We start from the raw sequence: 20,899 nt of genomic DNA, 5'->3' as shown, positions 1-20,899 counted from the left end.
GAGCCTGCTTGGGATTCTCTCTCTCCCTCTCGCTCTGCCCACCCCCCCTCAAAATAAATAAATAAACTTTAAAAAAATAACTGAAGCCTACCGTCGTCACAGTGGGGAAAGAGCATTTTTTTAAACTTAAAAAAAAATTTAATGTTTATTTTTGAGAGAGACAGAGCACAAGTGGGGGAGGGGCAGAGAGAGAGAGAGAGAGAGAGAGAGAGACAAGAATCTGAAGCAGGCCCCAGGCTCTGAGCTGTCAGCACAGAGCCCGACGTGGGGCTCGAACCCACAAACCAGGAGATCATGACCTGAGTTGCAGTCAACACTTAACCAACTGAGCCACCCAGGTGTCCCCTTTTCTGTTTTTGTTTTGTTTTAGAGAAAAAGTGTACGAGCAGGGTGAGAAGGGAGGCAGAGGGGATCTTAAGCTCCATGCTCAGCATTGAGCCCGATGTGGGGCTCAATCCCACAACCTTGGGATAATGACCTAACCAAAGTCAATAGTCAGACACTCAACCAACTGAGCCTCCCAGGCACCCCAGAGCTTTTAAGTGGGGTTGTGAAAAGCACCTGGCAGTATTTTCAGCTTTAGAGGATGTTCTGCTGTCCCACTTTAGCTCTGAAAATGTGATGAGCCAAATGACTGGTCTTGAGAACAGCCTGGTCCTTGTTCACGCCATCAGAGTGAATTCCATGTCGTATTAAAGCCTGAACAAACAATCAAAGCTCTGGGGGAGGGTGGTGGGGAGAGACAGCAACCCCAGGAGATGCAAACGTGCGGCCAGCTCCACTTGCCTGGAGAGGCTATCGGACAGGACTGACCCACCACAATGGGCTCCACTGCCCTTTCTCCACCCAGCAAGCATCTTGATTCCTCAGAAAGTATAGACATGTGTCAAGAATCTCGAACTTGTAGAGCCAGGGGCATCTAGGCAAGGATGTATCTTCCTGAGAGATGAAGAAGCTCATTTTGGAAGAAACTTCACCTGCAATGGTTAACACGGTCTTTCTCCCTCCAGAAAGGAGGTGCGGGAGCTGGGGCTGGTCATTCTGGTGGACGCTCGCAAGGGTCCGGCCACGCCTGCTCTCTCCCGGGCCCTGGCAGGACTTCAGGTGAGTCAGGGCAACTCCTGTCCTTGGGGGGCTTAGCATCTCAAGGCTGTGTGGGCCACAAGGGGCGCCCTCATGACCCAGGAGCAGCTGAGTATGAATCTCAGGATGAGGTGAGCGTCCTGAGTGTAGACACCGAAAGCAGCCAAGAGCCCACTCCTGTATCCATCAACAGTGTGCTCCCTCGAGGTCGGGCAGTGACCAGGTAGGAGTTTCCTGCCCACATCCTGGGGTTACCACTGCAGACCTTGAAAGAGGACCAGCCAGGACCGGCCCATGCAGGCATGACCCCTTCCCTCCACAGCAGCTCCTATCCAGCGTCATGTGCAAAGCACTGTGCTGGGGTCTGGGGTCCCACCTTCTCCCTCAGTTAAGAGCCGTTCTCTCTGTTGGGTCTCTGCTAACGCTGCCAGACTCGGGTCACCGCTCTATCCAGATTCCTGAGTCTGGGGACGTCAAATGGAAGTTCTTCCCGGGAAAGACTCCATGGTAGAGGATGGGGCACGTCTGGAAGTGCACGGGGCCAGCTAGAGAGCAGTGTGTGGGGAAAGGAGAGAAGAGCCCCTGGCAGGCAGGCCGACTATGCGTGGAGCAGGGGCTGGGGGAGGCCAGGCCTAGGTGGGAGCGGGGCGGCGGGGAAGGTTAGCAGCAGAGGACGTGCCTGGTCAGGGTGCTGGCGGTGGTGCAACCCCTGTCGCATGCACGAGTGAAGTAGCAAATTCCCGAGGAAGAAACAGCCGACCCAGAGGTGCAGGTCAGGGCAAGAGCTGGCTCTCAGAACAGAGCTCACTGCATTTCAGTGGGAGAAGCGGGCTCTCAGCAGAAGCGTGCACAGTGCCTACCTTCAAAGCCCAAGTCAGCAGCTCTAACGCGGAGTGACAGGTTTGACGTGCTAAAATTCAGTTTCCACGAAGCACTTTGGAAGCACATAATCCCTGTTGCTCATTTCCCCTGCTTTCAACCAACTGTTCGGCTCAAAAATCAGAATCCAGGATATAATCCAATTTGATGCTCATATTCTGCTCAAGGCTTTGAAATCCCTTTGAGGTTCTGTTTTGGTTTTTTTTTTAACCACGTGCAATTTTGTATACCAACAAAGACTGAGAAGTTGCTGGAAGTCTTCTGGGAAGTTAGGGGAATGTCCACTTTTCGAACATTTTGAGGGAAGGTCTGCTGAAAGGACGAACAGCCGTGTTGGTGACTACAGGGTTTCCCAGGCGTCCTGTGATTTTGCAGAAAGAAGGTGTTCATCGGGAGGCCTGGGCGTGGCCACCAGAGTGGACAGCAGGGTGTGCTTTATGTGTGTCTGAGACGCACCCTCCTCAGGAGCGAATGCCTCGCACCAGTTCATCCCCTCAGCAGCCTATACGTTGCAACTTGTGAAAGCAGGGGAGAAAAACAACTTTTCTTTGGTGTTGCCTTCAAAACCAAGCTAAAATGTCACTGTGGCTGACCTGAGTTTGAAGCTGCAACCGGAAGTTGTGACCGGATTCCTAGAAAGCGCCTGTCTGCTTCCTGTGCTGGTGGGAACAGCTCACCGTCCTGATGAGGGGGCGTGGGGGCGCCCAGTCGGCCAGCGGAGTCCAGCCGGAGCGTGAGGGAGCGTCTCTCGGCCTCCGCCTGCCTGCCGCCCGCGCTGTCTCCTCAGAGCGTCCTCCGCCCTCAGCCCCAGGGGTGGCCTGGGGAAGGGGTCCTGCTTCTCATATGCCGGGGGGTCCCTGGGCTCCTCCTCCTCGGACCTTTTCCAGCCCCGCTCGTCCGGGTCACTTTTGTCCTTACTGCCTGGAGGCGGCTTTTGATGAGGAGGGCTTGGAACTTGTTTTCAGGGGAAGCCTGGAATCCAGCAGCAACTTGCCGCCAGGCCCAGGACAACACCCTCCCAGGCCAGCTGGTGGTGATGGAGCCTCTGGCTCTTCGCCGGCCGGGGCCGGGGGGTGGGGGGCAGAGGGGGGCACCTGCGGGGCGAGTCTGAACCCTGTGGCCAGAGCCCTGTGAGGCCGGCGGGGGCTGTGCTGGGGCACCTTTCACAGCAAGGGACTCAGGGAACTCTGATAGCGCCTTGTCATTCCCGGACCGGTATTGAGAGACGAGGTACAGATTCCAGGGCAGGATCGTGGGCACACACCCGGGCAGGTGCACAGTGAGGCCCTGTGCCCAGGGTGGGGCTGGTACGGAGGGATCAGTATCACCATCTCCGCTCCTGCAGGATGTCCCTGGGGTGCGTCCAGCATGGCACTGGCCTTGTGAGAGGTTACTTGAGTCCTAGGAAGAACGCTGCACACGCAGCCGCCTCGCCGTGCTGTGTCATATGCATGATGCGTGTGGGACCTGGAGCAGAGCGGGGCTGCGTGACCAGGAAGATGCTGACGCAAGTCTGCAGTGTCTGCGGGCATTTCCTGAAGTCAGGACTGTGGCGGTTCTGCTGCTTTGGCACCCGATAAAAACTTGCAACTTAAGTGTCTCGTCTCAGAGATGGCTGAGCCCTCCCTGCCGATGCACAGGCTTAGCGTCCGCTTGTTCTGCTGTGCGTGAGACCCAGGCAGGGCCCACGTGTAGGCCTAGAGCCCTTCAGCTGTCGACCAGAACCGCTTACCTTTTATCTTTGTAAACACACCCCTGCCCGACATTTCTGTTTGTTCAGACTTCCCCGAAGTCCTGTGCCACTTGGGTCCCACGGCGGGACAATGAGCCCCAAGTAAGATGGCCCCCTCCCCCCGCAGTTCTCCCAAAGCAGAACCTGGAGAAACTTCTGCTGCATCTGTAACTTTTTATCAGAAGCAAATCTTGTAAGGAACTTCAGGAAATCAACTTCTCTTCCGTTGTCTGGATGCTGGCATTTGGACTGCCCTGAGGCCTGGAGGCTTCCCGTTGTGGCAGGTGTCGGCCTCCCAGCCCCCTGGCTTTGGCTCAACAACAGCAGGGTTTGTTCTCCGAGTGAGAGGCATGAACATGAGCTCGAGTTTGAGGGTTATGCTTCCATTTTCAATTTCATTTCTGAGTTATATACAGAAGTAGTTAAATTTTCTCACAGAAACTACCTCAAGAAACTATACTTCAGCTTTTTTTTAATTATTAAAGTTCAAATACCATAAGAAGCTTTCCATTTCAAAAAGTAACTAATGATTTCTTCTTTTCTTGGTGGAAGAAAATGCTAACAATTGCTGATTCCTACCCCATCCACAGCACAACTTCTGCAAACTGATACCGACAATTGTCCTAAGGCACTAATTGTATTCTCACTTCTTGGCAATAGCAACAAATCCTAATAGTAAAAATTCACTCAAGGAGTTATATATGAGAAATATAAAACACTTTGCAAAACTGCTTGTAGTTTTAATTCCTTATAACTGAAAATTGTAGCTAAACTGCGTGAGAGAAATAGAATATGACCATGAAATAAAAAAGCAAGAATATTTTTCTATGGGTTTTTCTATGGCTTATTCACTCAACAAATATTTATGGAATGTCATCCACAAGAAGTCACATAAAAATGTAAATATATAAGATGAATTTGATACAAATAAAAAATATCAGTAATTTCTGAGGCCTATCCAGTCAAAATAGCGGATCAAAATTGGAGATTACAAAAAGTGTAAACTCTGTTTATCACTATGAGAAACTATTAAAAAGTAAAGCTTTGGGGAATATGAGTGAAGGAGCACTATGTACATAAAAGAATTTCATTGCTGAACAATCTGGCCTCAATACAATCTAGCAAACAGAAACGGAAAAGGTTTGTTTAAAGTCATAAACGCATCAAAAAAAAAAAAAAACAAGTAAGGTTGGAACAATTGGACATCTCTACGCAAAAGAAGCAAAAATCCTCAACACATACCTCATACAATATAAAAAATTACACGTGGCTCATAGATCTTCATGTACAATCTAAGACTACAAAAGCATCAGAAGGAAACAGGAGAAAATCTTCGTGTCCTTGGTCAGGTAAAGATTTCTTAGCTACGACAACACCGTGATCCTAAAAGAAAAACAGGATACGTTGGACTTCATCAAAATGGAAAACTTTTCCTCAAAAGTCACCATTACTAAAATGAAAATGCAAGCCGCGAGGCAGGAGAAAATGCAAAACAGATCTGATAAAGTTCTGATCTGTATATATCTGGAATACACAAAATCTCCAAACCCAGTAATAAGACAAACAACCCAACGAAATAAAGGCAAAGATTTGAACACACTTCACCAAAGAAGACATATGAATGGGAAATAAGCACATACAAATGTGTTCGACATCAGCAGTCATTGGAGAAATGCAACTTAAAACCAGAATGAGGTAACACACACACACACACACACACACACACACACACACACACACACACCAAAACTTGGCAATAGCAAGGGCTTGGCATTGCTCATGGAAATGCAAAATGGCACAGGCACTCTGGTTTCTTCAGAAGTTAGACATGCATTTATCATATGACCCAACAATCCTACTGCTAGATATTTACCAAGAGGAATGAAAACTCACGTTCACATGGAGTTTATAGTAGCTTTATTTATGATTGCCACAAACTGGAAATAACCCACATGTCCTCCAGCTGGTGAATGGGTGAATGCATGCTATGGAATACTACTACGCGGTAGAAAGAAATGAACTACTGACATCTACAGCATGGATGCATCTCAGATGCATTGTGGTAAGTGAAAGAAGTCAATACTATATGAATCTACGTATTTGATATCCTAAAAAGACAAACTTATTGAGATAGAAAACAGATCAGTAGCTGCCAGAGGTCGGTGGGCTCAACAAAGGAGATAAGGTAATTTGGGGGACGCTAAACTGTTGTGTATCTTGACTGTGGTGGTAGTTACGTGACTATAAGTTATATCAAAATTCAGAGAACTCTACATTAAAAGGGTGAATTTTATTATATGTAAATTACAACCAATAAACTTGATTACATTAAAAATTCATAAGAGCAAGTAACTTACATTTAAGGCACAATTACATATTATGCATTCTAGGTACCAAGGAAGAAATAGTACCCACCTAACCTAGACAACTCTATAAGCTCAATGAAGTAAAAAATTACAAAGCTAATCAGTATTTCTTTCTTATTTCAGAACACAGCTCCTCCCATAATTCATAGTATTGTGTTCTTGATGAATAAAGAATCAGCATTTAGGCCTGACAAGGATGGAATAATTCAGGTAATAGTTTCAGACCCTCAGCATTAAATATGACTCTGAGTGATGCATACAAGTAAATATTACAGTACCTACATGAGATAAAACAAATGGGAAGCTTCATGTAAGTTGTGACTGCATCCATATAAGAGCCTGAAAACCCATCTGTGATTCCCTAATTATTTGCAGGAGCCGTACAGAGCAAAATATCAGAAAACTTGTGAAAATCTAATTTTTTCTTATCCACCTCATTTGTTTTCCCTCCTCTTTCTTCTTGCTTCTTTCTCTTTTATCTAAAAACTCTTTATTATGCCTTGAAGGGTTTTTTGCTAGTTATGGGATTCTGGCCCGACAGTAGTTTTTTGTTTTTCCAGCACTTTACAGGTGTCGTTCTGTTGTCTTCCGGCCTCCATAGTTTCTGATGAAAAGTTTGTTGGAATTCAAATAATTGTTCATCTATAGAGTATGTGTCATTTTCCTTTGGTTACTTCCAAGATTTTCTCTTTCTTTTCAGAAAATTGACTATAATGTGATTAGGCATGGTTTTCTTCATATTTACCCTGTTAGGTTGGGTAAACTTGAATTTTTAAATTTATGTCTATCACCAAATTTAGGAAGTTTTCATTCATTATTTCTTGAAATGTTTTTTCTGCCTCATTCTCTTCTCTTGGTCTAGGATTTCAATTACACATACTGATATTGCCCCATAGGTTCTTGAGAATCTTTTTTTCCCCCAATTTTTTTCTCTCTCTTCTTCAGATCAGATCGTTTCTGTTGATCTGTCTTCAAGGTCACTAACTCCATACTCTATTCACCTCCATTCAGCTCTTAAGCCCATCCAATGAATTTTTAGTTCAGATATTGTATTTTTCAGCTATAAAATTTCTGGTAGGTTTTAAAATACATTTTCTCTGTCTCTGCTAAGATTTCCTATCCTCTCATTAATTGCAAGCATTTTTCCTTTATACCATTGAGCATAGTCATAATTGCTACTTTAAAGTCCTTCTTTAATAATTCTAACATCCAGGTCTTTTCTGAGTTGACCTCTGTGGATTGTCATCGCCCTTGAGAACAAGTCACATTTTTTCTGCTTCTTCATACGTCCAGTAATTTTGTGTTGTATTCTGGACATGTGAATATTCTATTGAGTATTGTTCAATATACTGACTCTAGATTCTATTACAAACCTTTAGCATGCTGTTAACTTGGTTGCACTTGAACTGCAAACTGCCCTCTGTGTAGGTCCAGCTCATTTCTTTTTGCCTTCAGCTGCCCAGAGTCTTTCCCATGCATACTTGGTTCAGGGTCAGCCAGAGTCCTGGGTAGGGTTTACATATGACTGGAGCTCCCTTTCCCTGGCTTTCCACCTTGTGGGACTCAATGTCCACATTCCTCCCTAGCTCTATTTTCTGGATCTTCTGGCCAGAAAGATGCCTGTTTTTTATCAGAGCCTTTGTCAATCCAGTCTCAATGTGTTGACATCCCACCTTCAGGCCAGAGCCATGCAAACAGGGAGCTCACCTCACACTGATCCCTTCATCCACGTTTCAGTTGCCTTGCTCACTAAGTCTGGCTTTGTTCACCCTCCGGAGCTTTCCAGTGGTTCTTATACTTTGTCTGGAGTCATCTGGGAAGGGCCAACTCTGCCCTCTCAGAGTGACGCATCTCTGATTCCTCACCATCCCTTCCTCCTCTTGCCCATTCCCATCTCCCCTGTTATCTTGCCCTCTCTTTCTTTTCGATTTTTCCATTTTTTGGTCTTAGTTGGAAGCTTTCTATCACTCTCTTTTCTGCTGTTTCCTTTCATTCTGCACACCTTCATTCCTATGCCCAACCACATGCAGCCCATTAATGCCACCAGCAAGGTAGAGTCACTGGATCCTAAACCTGCCTCTCAGCCCTCTTGGTGGTAGTTCTCCCAGGAGTGAGCCATCGCAGTGGTCTTTCCGATGGATGCCTCTGTGGCCATAACCAATAAACACTTCTCCTTGGCAGTGTGAGGTGGTGGGCTCCCTGAAGGCCTTGCACAAACTTGTTGACAGCTCCCAGCTGACCGCAGACCTCGATGGCTCCTTCCCCTACAGCCACAGTGACTGGATCTGCTTCCGTAGGGTAAGGTGCAACTTACAGCCACTGTACCTGCCAGTATCCTAGGACTTCTCCTCATGCAGATATTTTCACTCACACCTGAAGCAGGTGTCCCCACCCTGAGTGTCACGCCTGTCACAGCTGCCATTCACAGGCTGTTGGACAGCCACACTGTGGCAGGCTTGGGAGTGCCACTGAAGTCCAACCCTGGGTGGGGAGGGTGCTGCACCCTGGTGCATCTGTGGGCACTAACTGTATTATCGTCTCTTACCTCTACCGCCACGGTAGAAGCTGGAGCCCTTTACCACAAACTGTGAGGATGCCATTGTTTTCCTGCAAAATTCAGTCCGATCCCTAAACACCCACAGGACTCTAAGCACAGCACAGGTAGGTTCTCATGTATTTTGTTTTATTTTATTTTATTTTATTTTATTTTATTTTATTTTTTTTTATTATTTTATTTTATTTCACAGGTAGGCAGGTGGGAACATAGAGGCTTAGCCAAATCCACCATTCTTAGCAGAGATTTTCAAACCCTTTTTGATTTGTAAATCCCTTTCACTTAGCAAAAGACTTCCAAAAAACCCACTTCCTCCCCATTGTGACCAAAAAAATCCCACCATGCCCAGAAGGGAAACAACACCACTATATTTGTTGGTGTGCCACCGAGACCTGAGTGATTGCTACTGGGACACAGAAGTGGACTGTCCAGAAGGACCTCAACAGCCCAGACACCTGGGGCTGAGATGCCTTGGGGTTTCCAGGGTGTGTGGGTGAGGTCTGTGCATTGCTGTCCAAATGCCAGGCTCTCCTGCTGCCAAGTTTCAAGCTTCCCTCCTTTCTCCTGCCCCAAGTTTCACCCATCCTTGGGTGAGAGCATCTGGGACTCCGCTGCCTTCCTGCTGGGGCCGGTGTCAAGTGTGGGCACGGCCAGCCCGCCCTGCTTTCAGCTTGACTGATAAACACGGGAGTGCGGGTCACACTCCAACACTCCTAGTGGAGGAGGCGGTTCTATGTATGCTTCTCCCACCCCGTGCAGGAGGTCACAGACCTAATCAGCCAGCACAAGGAGACAATGAAATGTGTGCTGGAGGACGCACTGCTGGTCGCCCTCCGCTTGGAGGGTGGCACTGTGCTGGCGCGGCTGAGGAGGGAGCAGCACAGTGCCGGCCAAGACTGCCGGTGAGTGTCATGCTGGGGCAGCGCGTCCCAGGGGTGACGCCTGTCCCTGTCACACGCAGCGTCTCCCAGCTGTTCAAACTTCCTTCCTTCTGGCGGGCACTCTTCGGACGGGAGCCTGTCTACACTTGTATCCTCTAAGGGAAAAGTAGCAGGTTCCTTGGAATGCTTAAGTGGAGGGCAAAACTCATCGTAATGGGATTCAGGGATTCAGCAGTCAGAAGTCCTGACCGGATGCTTCTCTGACTCCGTCCTGGGGTGCCACTCGCTCACTTTTCCCTACCCCTACCACCTCGGAGGCACCTGCACTCGTGGCTCCTGGGCTCGTTCCTGTTCCTGCTGTGGCTGTGGACCTCCTTGGGGCATTCTGTTTGTGTCAGATGTGAGGGATGCAAAGAGGGTGGTTGTGACTCTTTAACTTGGGGTATGTTTAGCATAGTAACAAGTTTCAAAACTGAAAATTCTGGATCCATTTTTCTTTTTTTTTTAAAGATTTCTTTTTTTTAATGTTTATGTATTTTTGAGAGACAGAGAGAGACAGAACACAAGTGGAGGAGGGGCAGGGAGCGAGGAGGACACAGATTCTGAAGCAGGCTCCAGGCTCTGAGCTGTCAGCACAGCTGTAGGTTGTCGCCAACAGCACGTTCGCTGGGTGATTGCCTGTGAACAACTAGTGGTCGCGGGTTGCTCTCTGACACTCTGTCTTCCAGGGACGCCATCGAGGTTGCCTCCAGGCTGTACGATCAAGTAGACGAAGAGGTCCACAAGGTGGTCCTTGCCTCCAACAGGTGTCTGCAGGAGCTGGAGAGGCTACGGGAAGCGAGGGTGCTCCAGGAGGGACAAGGGCAGGTAAGTGCTTTCAGTCAGAGGAACCAAGAGAGAAAAACATTTTGAAACCCTGCACCTGAAATAACCGATGTTAACGTGCAGTGTGTTACAATCCGGACTTTTCTCCATGTACGTATGCATGTGAAAGCTTTTCAGAAGCCTGCACACATTCTTGCTTAAATCCTTATGCTTTTATCAACCACTCTTTCCATTAAGTGAGTGTGACACAGGAGCCCACGCACAGCCAGCGGTCAGTGTAAGGCAAGGCCAAGAATGGCTGGAGGCCCATGTGTCCCTTTGGGGCAGTTAGGGTTGGGGGGATGGCCACTGGCAGGGCATCCCCAGGCTGAACCCCCAGCAAGCACAGTGGCATGTGGAGGCCTCCCGTGGCTCCGGCTCTCCTCTTATACACATCAGTGACTGCATTTTCACACTTCGTGATCGTTTGCTGTGGACAGGTTCCTAGGCTTGAGACGGCTGGGTCAGGGCCCACAGTGTCTGAGGTTTGTACACGTTTGCCAAATGGTCCTGCAAACAGCCTGCCCAATTTAGATTCTCAGCAGCAGCCTGGAGCACCCCTTCCTCACTGAAGTGAAAAGAAGTACCTCCTCCTTGTTTGCATTTGGGTTTTTTATGCTAGAGGTGAACTCTTTCTTCATCTGTTTATTGTTATTTTTACTTATTCTCTAACAAATGGCTTTTCCCTGCACTGGCCAATTCCTGCAGGTCAGAAGTTTTACTACTAGGCATATTACTCACACTGAGCCTCCGATTATGTGGCAAATGTGTTCCCCAGCTTGTCATTGTCCCTCAACTTTGCTTGTGATTGAAATGGCTTTTGCTACCTTAAGGTCACAGAATGACTAATATAGTCCATCATAAGACTTTCATAGTTTGAATTTTCCCAATTACGTCTTCCATCCAACCAGAATATTTTTCATGAGGTTGGAGGTGGGATCCCGTCCCTGAGGGGCCTCCGCTCCATTGATCATTTCCCACTCTTCTGCCCAGGGGCTCTCATGCTGCTTGTGTTTGTAAGAACCCAGATTGGACATTTTTCTGTATGACTCTGTCCACAAAGAGCGTGTGCTGATCTCTCTGCTCTGCATGTGCATCAGTGTCACTAAGTACGGTTATGTGGCCTTGGATCCAGCCCATCACCACGTTGGTGAAAACCTCTTCTTGGGCCCCTAACAACCAGGTGTCCTTGGCATTGCTATCTAATGAGAACATGCATGAAAATAAAGTCTTAACCCCCAACGTGTTCACTGTTCATGAGTGATCTTGCCACGGGATGCTTGCCACGGGGTGCAGGCAGGGCCACCGTCAGCCCCTCCGGCTCCCACAGGCAGCCCCTCAGGGTCCTACTGCCACCAGCCTGAAGAGGATTCTAGGGTATGGTTAGCATAGTAACAAGTTTCAAAACCGAAAGTTCTGGATTCATTTTTCTTTCTTTCTTTTTTTTAAAGAAGATTTTTTTTTTTTTTTTTTTTTTTTGCATAGTAACAAGTTTAAAGATGGAAAGTTCTGGATCCTTTTATCTTTCTTTCTCTTTTAAAAAAGATTTCTGTTTTTTGCATAGTAACAAGTTTAAAAATGGAAAGTTCTGGATCTTTTTTTCTTTCTTTTTTTTAAAAGAACATTTCCTTTTTCTTTTTTTAATGTTTATTTTTGAGAGAGAAAGAGAGACAGAGTATGAGCAGGGGAGGGGCAGAGAGAGAGGGAGGGAAACATAGAATCGGAAGCAGGCTCCAGGCTCTGAGCTGTCAGCACAGACCATGAGATCATGACCTGCGCCTGAGACGGCGCTTAACTGACTGAGCCACTCAGGCACCCCTGGATCTATTTTTCAGTGGATCTTAATTTCCATTTATAAACCATGAAAAAGTTACAAATCTGAGCCATGGAGACTTGTGGTCAACCCTCTTCAACCAGAGCATGTCGATTCCCATCCACAGACTGAAGGGAGCGTGTGTGTAAAAGCAGGGGTCACAGATCTTGTGGCGTGGCCTCCGTTGCTATGCAGCTGCTTCTGATTTATTCAAGGTGCACCGCTTGTGTGCATCAGGATGGGGTGTGCGGGCTGTCGGAACCAGGTGAGCCAGTGCCTGAGTGGCATCTGCTGCTTCCTGTGTCCCCACGATCACAGAGCTGGACTCCTTCACATGGTTAAAAATAAAGCCTTGTTTTTCCTACATAGATCAAATTGTGGTTTGAAAAAGGAGAGAAATTCCTGGCCTCGTGGAGCTGCTCTGTCTTGAGAAGACGCAGCAGCGGTGGGGGTACTAGACCTTCCACAACAGGCTGATGGCATGCACACAACAGAGGACACACACACAAAAGCAGAGTAAGCACCAGGCTCATGCTGGTAGTTTGCTCCTTGGACGACTGCAGTATTGTCAGAAATATTGCAGCTGGTAGAGAACAGCTCCCAAGGCACAGGGAAAGTGACCCTGGACTTGAGAAGGTGGCTGCGCACCGTGTCCAGCTGGGCTGAGCAGAGGGAGGGGGAGCTGGCCGGGGGGCCCACCTCTCTGACTTCTATGAGGCCGTGAGAAGCCCAGCGGAATCACCTCCAGGGAATCTGCATGTGCTGTGGACATTTAGTGAGCACCGTCCCCTGCAGGCCTGAGTGGGTCAAGCTCTGAGACAGCTGGCCAGCATGCCCCAGCACTGCACCCCAGGCTCTCAACCACCATGTGAGGAGTTTATTTATTGTACCAGGCAGAGAGGCAGAACGAACATGTGAACTTTTCTCCACTTACCGGCTCAGCTATAAAAGTCTACTTATTGCCAGAGACCCCCAAACAGTCACTGCAACACAGCCCATGGCTGAAAATTCACCAGCACCCCAGAATTGCCTGGCTGTTAGGGCTGCCGGGGCCAGAGCCCTCAGGAGCACAGCTCCTTGAGTGGGATCCAAGTGGTCAGGGAAGGCCAGGGCAGGGGTAGGAACTTTGTCCCTCCCACTGCCACGGCCTCTCACACCCGTCAGAAGTGTGGAATCGCTGATTTCATGGTCTGTCCAGCCCTGGCATCCCGGGGCCCTGGGACAACCCCGCCTGCTGCTCTTGGGGACTGTGGAGGATTCAGACCCCTTTGAGCTCATGCACAAAATCATCTTGCCTACTCTTGGGCCGAGTCTGGCTAGCAGCTGCCTCTGTGGGCAGAGAGGTCTTCCTCTTGTGCTGGCCATCTGGCTCTCCCTGGTGCTTGATATGGAGAACCTGGAGAGCAGAAGGAGCATGACCTGGGTTCACCTGAGCTGCTCATCAGCTACATGAGTTTGGGTGGGGCCGACGGTGCTCCACTGCCCTGACCAGCACCCTCTTTGCTGTGTAGGTGGATGGGTGGATGCTGCAGTGTCTGGAACACCTGGGTCCCGAGCCGGTCACTGAGTATCCGAAGAGCTGTCACCAGGAGGCCACAGAGCTGACTGCGTGGAGTTTCCCCGGGGCGAGCACGGTGGAGGCAGGCCTGGGCAGCTGGCGGGCACTGCCGCAATGGCACAGCTTGTGGCTGCAGAGCCAGCAGACTCGACTCTGCTTCCAAGGGGCCCTTTCTGGGGCTCCCCCCGACCCTGGGGCCCCACCTCTGAGCCCGAGCCCCCTGCAGTACGAGCTTCCCCAGGGGGCTGAGGGGAGGCACTGTGAGCCTTCTTGGATCCCCCACACTGATCCGGAGGGCCACACTGGGGAGCGTGCCCAGCTGCTGCCCGGCCTCCCTGAACAAGCCGCTCTCTGCAGGCAGGAGGGTGAGCGCCCGGCCCCAGACAACAGCCCTGCCTGCTCCTCCGAGCCCATCCAGACACCCACAACCCACCCCAAGAAATATCCCCTGAAGAAAATTATGAGGAAAACACAAAGCTTTGAGATTCCACAGCTTGACAGTGGCCCCCGGGACTCCCCCTGGCCAGGCCACACTGGGGTTTTCATCAGGGGCCTGGAGGTGACCAGCACTGTGGCCTCAGAGAAGCAGCCCCCACCGAGGCCACATGCCGAGAGCCCCCTGGGTGCTCGGACCCGGAGTCTGTCCTCTCCCTCCAGGATCCACCCATCCGAGGAGGACAGGAGGAGGCAAGCAGGAAGGTGAGGTGAACGTCCTCCAGCCTTTGGGCCTCGCGGTCAGTGGGGTGCCAGAGAGCCGAAGCCACTAAATGCACCTTCACAAAATAGTAAATCCACAAACATCTCTCCAGGCCCATCTTGTCCTGTCCAGGCAGCACACTTGTGTTCGATTTTAGGCAAGATGTTTTTTACCTCCTGTGTTCAGAACGGTCATTGAAAACTGCTTCCTATTTCGTAGCCCACCCGCTCTCATCATTTGAGGCCAATTATAGAAAATCACAATAAGCAAATCACACCTACAATATGAAGAAATTACCTTAAGAATTACTTTAAAAAAAAAAAAAAAAGCCTTTCAGCGTTGAGGTGAGAAGTATGTGTGTGCTTTTATCCATTGCCCAAATGGAGATGTCTGTGTTAACTTGTTAAATGTTTAAGAAGATATTTGTAAAAACATACTTGTTATTCACGGTAGGATTAAAACGTGGGCAAGAACTGTGCCCCATGCTAAGGACAGGTAGTGACTCTCACCTGGCACCACGGCCTGCCCCTTGGGTTCTTAGTCCGTTTTTATAGTGAGCAGGGTGGGCCACAGGTGGGCTGTCCTAGCCTTCCTTGCTCATTTGGTTGGTGGACGTGTCTCCTCCTCATACAGAGAACACCTCCGACCTGAGACGATCACCAAACACTCTCCTGAAACACACGTCTGTGTTTCAGACTCCGGGCGGTTACAGTGCACCTAGTTCAGGGAGGAACCTTAGGTGGAACAGGAAGGTTTCATTTGGGAGCACACGAGGTGGGTTTCCCTGGGGGTTGGAATCCCCGGGACGGCTCCAGGAAGAACCACTGTCCACCTCCCCTGAGCTCATCTGAAAGCTTTCAGAGGCACGGAATGCCCTCCACTCGCTGAGAGCCCCCCTGGTCACCTGCAGTGGACGTCCTCGGTCTGGAGGGAACAGGTTTGGGAAGCCATCCTGCCTCTGCCCCTGGGGACAGGTACCCTCTTCCACCTTACATGATCCGCGGACCCACCGACCCAAGGTTCGGTAGCAGATTCCGCGGCACACCAGAGACGGAGCACTTCCTCCTCGGGCAGGAGAGAACATTTAACCCTATCTCCCATGAAACCCTGGCCCTTCTGCCAGTTGTCCAGACACAGTTCCTGTCACTTGGTCCGTTTCCCCACATCTTTCTAACCATTATTTCCTAGAGAGTCAATTTCCAATTAACTTGTTCCAAACCCCCAGACCGTCCTAGTTTTGTTTCTGAGTATTTAAGGGTGCTTATACTGGGCAAATGTTGACAGGTGGTGTGCTGTGGGTACTGGGGCCTTGGGTTGGCTGGGGGCACCTCCAGGCCACGTGTCCCAGCAGTACCACGAGGTCTGCGTGCTCCCAAGCAGCCAGCACGTGCTGCCCCCTGAGAAACGATAGGTATTTGTAAATCTGTGATGTGAGTGTGATAAGGAACAAGCACGCCAGCTGCAAATGGGGTGCATTCGGCAGCATTTCTGACCACAGGTGTCTTTCCTATCATTGGTTGCTTTTCATTGTTTTCCATTTTAAAAAAAACAACAAGTAAATACAAGTAATGGCAAAAAAAGATCTACCAGCCCCCATTAGTATTATCGAGATTGAGTAATGTAGGGAGGTTGCTGGCAGAATGCTGTCAAACAGGGGTAAGACTTTTGTGCCTCATTACTAGCAGGGTGGGGCTCCCAGTTCGCCAGCTCTTCTCGGTGCCTCCAGAAGTGCTGTGTGCAGCAGCGACATGGCCCCTGCTTGGACCACACCAGCAGGAGCCCAGGGAACCCTCTGCATGGCAGGGAAGAGACAGCCTCCCCACTGCTGCCCTCCTTTGCTCTGTCCTGGGCCCGCCTGCTCTGCATCTTCTACTCCAGCAGCTTCTCCTCGGCCTCTGGGTCAGACGTCTCTACAGCATAAAGCTGAGTTTTCAGAAATCCCTTCTGGTAGGTTAGCAGTCCGGGTGCATCAGAAACCCTCTTCTCATGAATCCTCACCACAGCCTTCTATGCAGTGTTCAGATCTCCCTACTCCCAGAGCTCTCCGTGCAGAGGGTGCCAGAATCAAGCCATCTGTGAATGAGAAACCTCACAAATCTGGGTTGGAGTTAGGGGGCCTGGGAATCTCTCCTTTTCACTTTCCGAAAGGATCTTTTGTCCCAAAAGGCCGTGATCAATAATACAGAAATGTTTCGTGCAACCAGTTTGTTTCTAATCACGTCCCTGCCCGTTTTTCTCATCTCATTCGTCACGTCAAAGGAGCAGCTCCAGGGAACAGAGCACACTTGACAGCATTCGTTGCTGAACAGAAAACTTAATCACAAAGGTTCTCCTGCCCGCGAATAGTCATGTTTATTCCTCTGGGTTTGCAGAGCATTCCGTTTCTGGGTGAAGCGGCAACAGCGCGGACGAAGGGTCTCTCGAGGCCTGGAGTAAAGCTGTGACCCGTGCACAGCTGAGTGGCCACCTGCTTCTCTGTCTTCCAGCAGCCGACTGCAGCACATAATGGCCGAGATGATTTCCACAGAGAGGGAGTACGTCAGGTCCTTAGGATATGTCATCGACAACTATTTTCCAGAAATGGAAAGGACAGACCTGCCTCAGGACCTTCGAGGGAAGCGCAGCATGATCTTTGGGAACCTGGAGAAGCTCTATGACTTCCACCGCCAGCATTTCCTCGCAGAGCTGGAGCGCTGCCAGCCCTGCCCCTTGGCAGCGGGCCGCGGGTTCCTGAGACACGTGAGTCCCTCCCTCCTGGGCGCTGACACCAGTGTGGCAGACCGAGGTGCCATCAGCCCAGGTCGCCCTTGGAGAGGCTGGGTCTGGTGACGCCCACGTTTCAGATCGTTTGGATCTGTCTGCAGACCAGACATAGGAAATGTGTCACTAATAGTCTGTAAGACCTGCCAATAAACAGATGACCAAAATAGACAAGACGCTTGTGGGTCTGATCATACTGGATATTTTGCTCCGTGTCCCCTGAAGGCACCCTTGGCTCCCCCAAACCGTATGACACTGGGGGCTTCACCTGCATCATCACCCCTAATTCTGTCAAAAGCCCCACTTCTCACTTAAGGTAATTGGCCAACAGCACCTCCCCCAATCAGCTTGCTTCCTGTACTTAGGAGCCCACCTGGTCCCCCTGCAGGTGGAGCCCGGGCCAGCCCAGGGAGCTCTGAGCCAGTCCAGTCGGACTTTTGACAGAGGTTCACGGAGTGTGCACGTTAACTCGAGAAAGGCTGCTCTCTCCTTGATAAGTGTCTTCTCAGCAATGAATATGGGATGTCTCCCTATCTGCGTCTTTAACAAAATTCTTAATTCACTCTGAAAAGAAAATGCTTTCACCAAATTACCAAGTAGTGTTCTAGGTACTGGGGACCTAGTGGCATCTGTGTTGTGGGCAGATGAGACACTGACCTCAGCGCTATTATGTAAATTACCACAACAGAAATGTCCAAGGATGAAAGAAATCCCACGTGGCATCTTGTTTTAAAATTTAAGCTCAAGTTAGTTAGCATACCTTGTAGTCTTGGCTTCAGGAATAAACCCTGCTTACCCGTCACTTACATACGACACCCAGTGCTCATCCCAATAAGCTCCCTCCTTAACGCCCATCGCCCATCTAACCCATCCCCCACCCACCTACCTCCAAAATACCTCTCTGTATTTAAGAGCCTCTTATGGTTTGCCTCCCTCTCTTTTTATCTTATTTTTCCTTCTCTTCCCCTATGTTCATCCGGTGTGTTTCTTAAATTCCACATATGAGTGAAATCATATATCTGTCTTTCTGTGACTGACTTATTTCACTTAGCATAATACCATCTAGTTCCATCCACGTTGTTGCAAATGGCAAGGTTTCATTCTTTTTGATGGCTGAGTAGCATTCCATTGTGTATATATACCATATCTGCTTTGTCCATTCATCAGTCAGGTGACATTTGGGCTCTTTCCATAACTTTGGCTACTGTTGATAACGGTGCTATAAACGTTGGGGTGCACGTGCCCCTTCGCACCCGCACTCCCATTTCCTTCGGATAAACACCTAGTAGTGTAATTGCTGGGTCGTAGGATAGTTCTATTTTTAATTCAGCTGTTTCTAAGAAGGTGCTTTTAGCCGTAAGGTGAACTCTGTGTCGTTTTATATTATTGACAACGGTGAGAATTTTACCGGTTAACACAACTTTGGTTCTTGACCATTAAATGAACAAAGGCTCTCCATGCCCCTTCCCAGGCCAGCCTCATGAGGACTCCCTCTCCCTCTTCCCCCAAACCCTATATGGTAAAGACCGATTCTAGAACTCTGGCCCCGAGCCGAGCAGGCCCTGCAGGCTGGGAAGCCTAGAAGATTGTAGTGCAGCACCGAGGCTCCTTCTGTCACGCCCACAGGGGGACTGAACACGGAGGGTGAGGAGAGAGGCATAGACTCTGACCCCAGCCCCCGACTCAGATGCATGGTGCCCTCCCCTTTTGCAGGAGGAACAGTTTGGCATGTACGCGCTTTACAGCAAGAACAAGCCCCGGTCAGATGCTCTGCTCTGCAGCCACGGCAACGCCTTCTTCAAGGTCGCCCCCCCACCCCGCGAGCCGCGCCGCCCCCCACCCGGCCCAGGGGCTGACCCTCTCACCCTGGCCCTTGCAGGACAAGCAGCGGGAGCTGGGAGACAAGATGAACTTGGCCTCCTACCTGCTGAAGCCCGTGCAGCGTATGGGCAAGTACGCACTGCTTCTCCAGGACCTGGCCAGGGAGGCCAGCTGCTGCCCTGCCTGGGAGCAGGAGCTGGGCGAGCTCCGGGCTGCCGAGGGTGTGGTCCGCTTCCAGCTGCGCCATGGCAACGACCTGTTGGCGATGGATGCGGTCCGAGGCTGTGATGTAAGTGCCCTGAGGCCCTGATGGGCTCTCAAGAGTTCAGGAAAGATGTGGCCTGGTATCAGAACACATACGCTTTCCTTTGGGGAAGTCTCCCGAAGCTTGAGAACTCTCAAGGGGCTGGCAGGTGAGGGGAGCAGAGAGCGGCTTCCCGTCCAGGTGACTGGAGCAGCAGCTGCAGGGTGTGAATGGCAGGCCATCTGTTTATTAGGGCTCCTTGAGGACAACTGGATGCATGAAAATGTGGGCCATCGGGCTTGGGGCAAGCCAACATTGGCTCGTCCCATGCTGCCAACCTCTCTGCTGGAGTGCTGAGGGCCGGCATCCATGCCCCACCCCACCACAGTAGCATGGTGGGACCAGCATAGGCAGAAGAGGAGCCCTTTCTCTGGCAGAGCCCCTTTTGTCTGACATTCAGAGGGACAGCCCCAGAATTCCCAGTACAAAATGAAAATGTGGGTGCCCTGCTTAAAAACAGCACTAAGAGGGGCGCCTGGGTGGCGCAGTCGGTTAAGCGTCCGACTTCAGCCAGGTCACGATCTCGCGGTCCGTGAGTTCGAGCCCCGCGTCAGGCTCTGGGCTGATGGCTCAGAGCCTGGAGCCTGTTTCCGATTCTGTGTCTCCCTCTCTCTCTGCCCCTTCCCCGTTCATGCTCTGTCTTTCTCTGTCCCAAAAATAAATAAACGTTGAAAAAAAAAATTAAAAAAAAAACAGCACTAAGAGTTTCATGAGCAGTAATCTGAGCACAGGCCCTTCTGGCCACCATGATGCAGCACAGCCCCCAGGCCACCACCCATATGGATGTCCTCCCACTGCCAACGCTGGGCACCTGCAAGGTGAGCTGGCCTGTGCGTGGACTTGGCTAGGGATGTGCCCACGTCCTGCCCTGCCTCTTCAGCCACGCAGACTAGCAGGAGCCCCGACCCTGAGGGTTTGGCACCAGTTACAATGTGTGGGTTTTCCCCCCACACATCCGAGCAATTCTCAGATACCAGCTGGATGTCCTATAATTCAACTCAATGCTGACACCATCTGCCTGGACATAGCATGAGACCCCCACAGGTGAAGGGCTCCCCTTCCTGTGGCAAAGGTCAGAACCCAGAGAAGCAGTGTACTTATGACCTCACCAGTGTACCGTAAAGGGCACAACTCAGGAACAGCCAGACGGAAGAGAGGCGCAGGGCCAGGTGCATGGAAACGGGTGCAGAGCTTCTGTGCCCCCTCTGAGCGTCTCACCTCTTCACCAAGCAGTAAGCTCTCAAAGCCTGTCCTTTGGGGTTGTATGGAGGCCTCATTATAGGACTCATTGATTGAGTCACTGGCCATTGGTGATCAATTTCACCTCTAGCCCCTCTCCCCTCTCCGGAGGCCGAGGTGGGGTCAGGTCAGGTCCCACTGTCCCTGAGGGAGGCTGGTTCCATCTGCAGGTAAATCTGAAGGAGCAGGGGCAGCTGAGATGCCAGGACGAGTTTATCGTCTGCTGTGGAAGGAGAAAGTATCTGAGGCACGTCTTCCTCTTTGAAGACCTCATCCTGTTTAGCAAGACCAAAAAGGTGGACGGAGGCTACGACACCTACATGTACAAACAGTCCTTCAAGGTAACAC

The 20,899-nt window shown here is 50.1% G+C and overlaps 1 protein-coding gene across 6 annotated transcripts in view; it reads left to right on the top strand.

The window, feature by feature from the left end:
- Window positions 1-20,899, top strand: part of PLEKHG4B (pleckstrin homology and RhoGEF domain containing G4B) — an 85,828-nt gene that overhangs the window by 55,846 nt on the left and 9,083 nt on the right. For 4 of the 6 annotated variants that reach the window (XM_045443673.1, XM_045443663.1, XM_045443644.1 and 1 more), the window contains 11 exons: window positions 1,011-1,104; window positions 6,184-6,270; window positions 8,242-8,358; window positions 8,623-8,721; window positions 9,374-9,516; window positions 10,224-10,362; window positions 13,684-14,429; window positions 16,914-17,166; window positions 18,901-18,990; window positions 19,067-19,297; window positions 20,722-20,892. In XM_045443673.1, coding sequence (XP_045299629.1) covers window positions 1,011-1,104; window positions 6,184-6,270; window positions 8,242-8,358; window positions 8,623-8,721; window positions 9,374-9,516; window positions 10,224-10,362; window positions 13,684-14,429; window positions 16,914-17,166; window positions 18,901-18,990; window positions 19,067-19,297; window positions 20,722-20,892 — 2,170 coding nt within the window. The remainder of the gene's footprint in view (window positions 1-1,010; window positions 1,105-6,183; window positions 6,271-8,241; window positions 8,359-8,622; window positions 8,722-9,373; window positions 9,517-10,223; window positions 10,363-13,683; window positions 14,430-16,913; window positions 17,167-18,900; window positions 18,991-19,066; window positions 19,298-20,721; window positions 20,893-20,899) is intronic. The other 2 variants (XM_045443652.1, XM_045443681.1) reach the window with 2 other exon arrangements.

Source organism: Leopardus geoffroyi, chromosome A1 (genome assembly GCF_018350155.1).
Source record: "Leopardus geoffroyi isolate Oge1 chromosome A1, O.geoffroyi_Oge1_pat1.0, whole genome shotgun sequence".
In the NCBI taxonomy this organism is placed as follows: domain Eukaryota; kingdom Metazoa; phylum Chordata; class Mammalia; order Carnivora; family Felidae; genus Leopardus; species Leopardus geoffroyi.
Note: the sequence above shows the minus strand (reverse complement) of the source record. Positions and strands in the feature narration are given on the sequence as shown.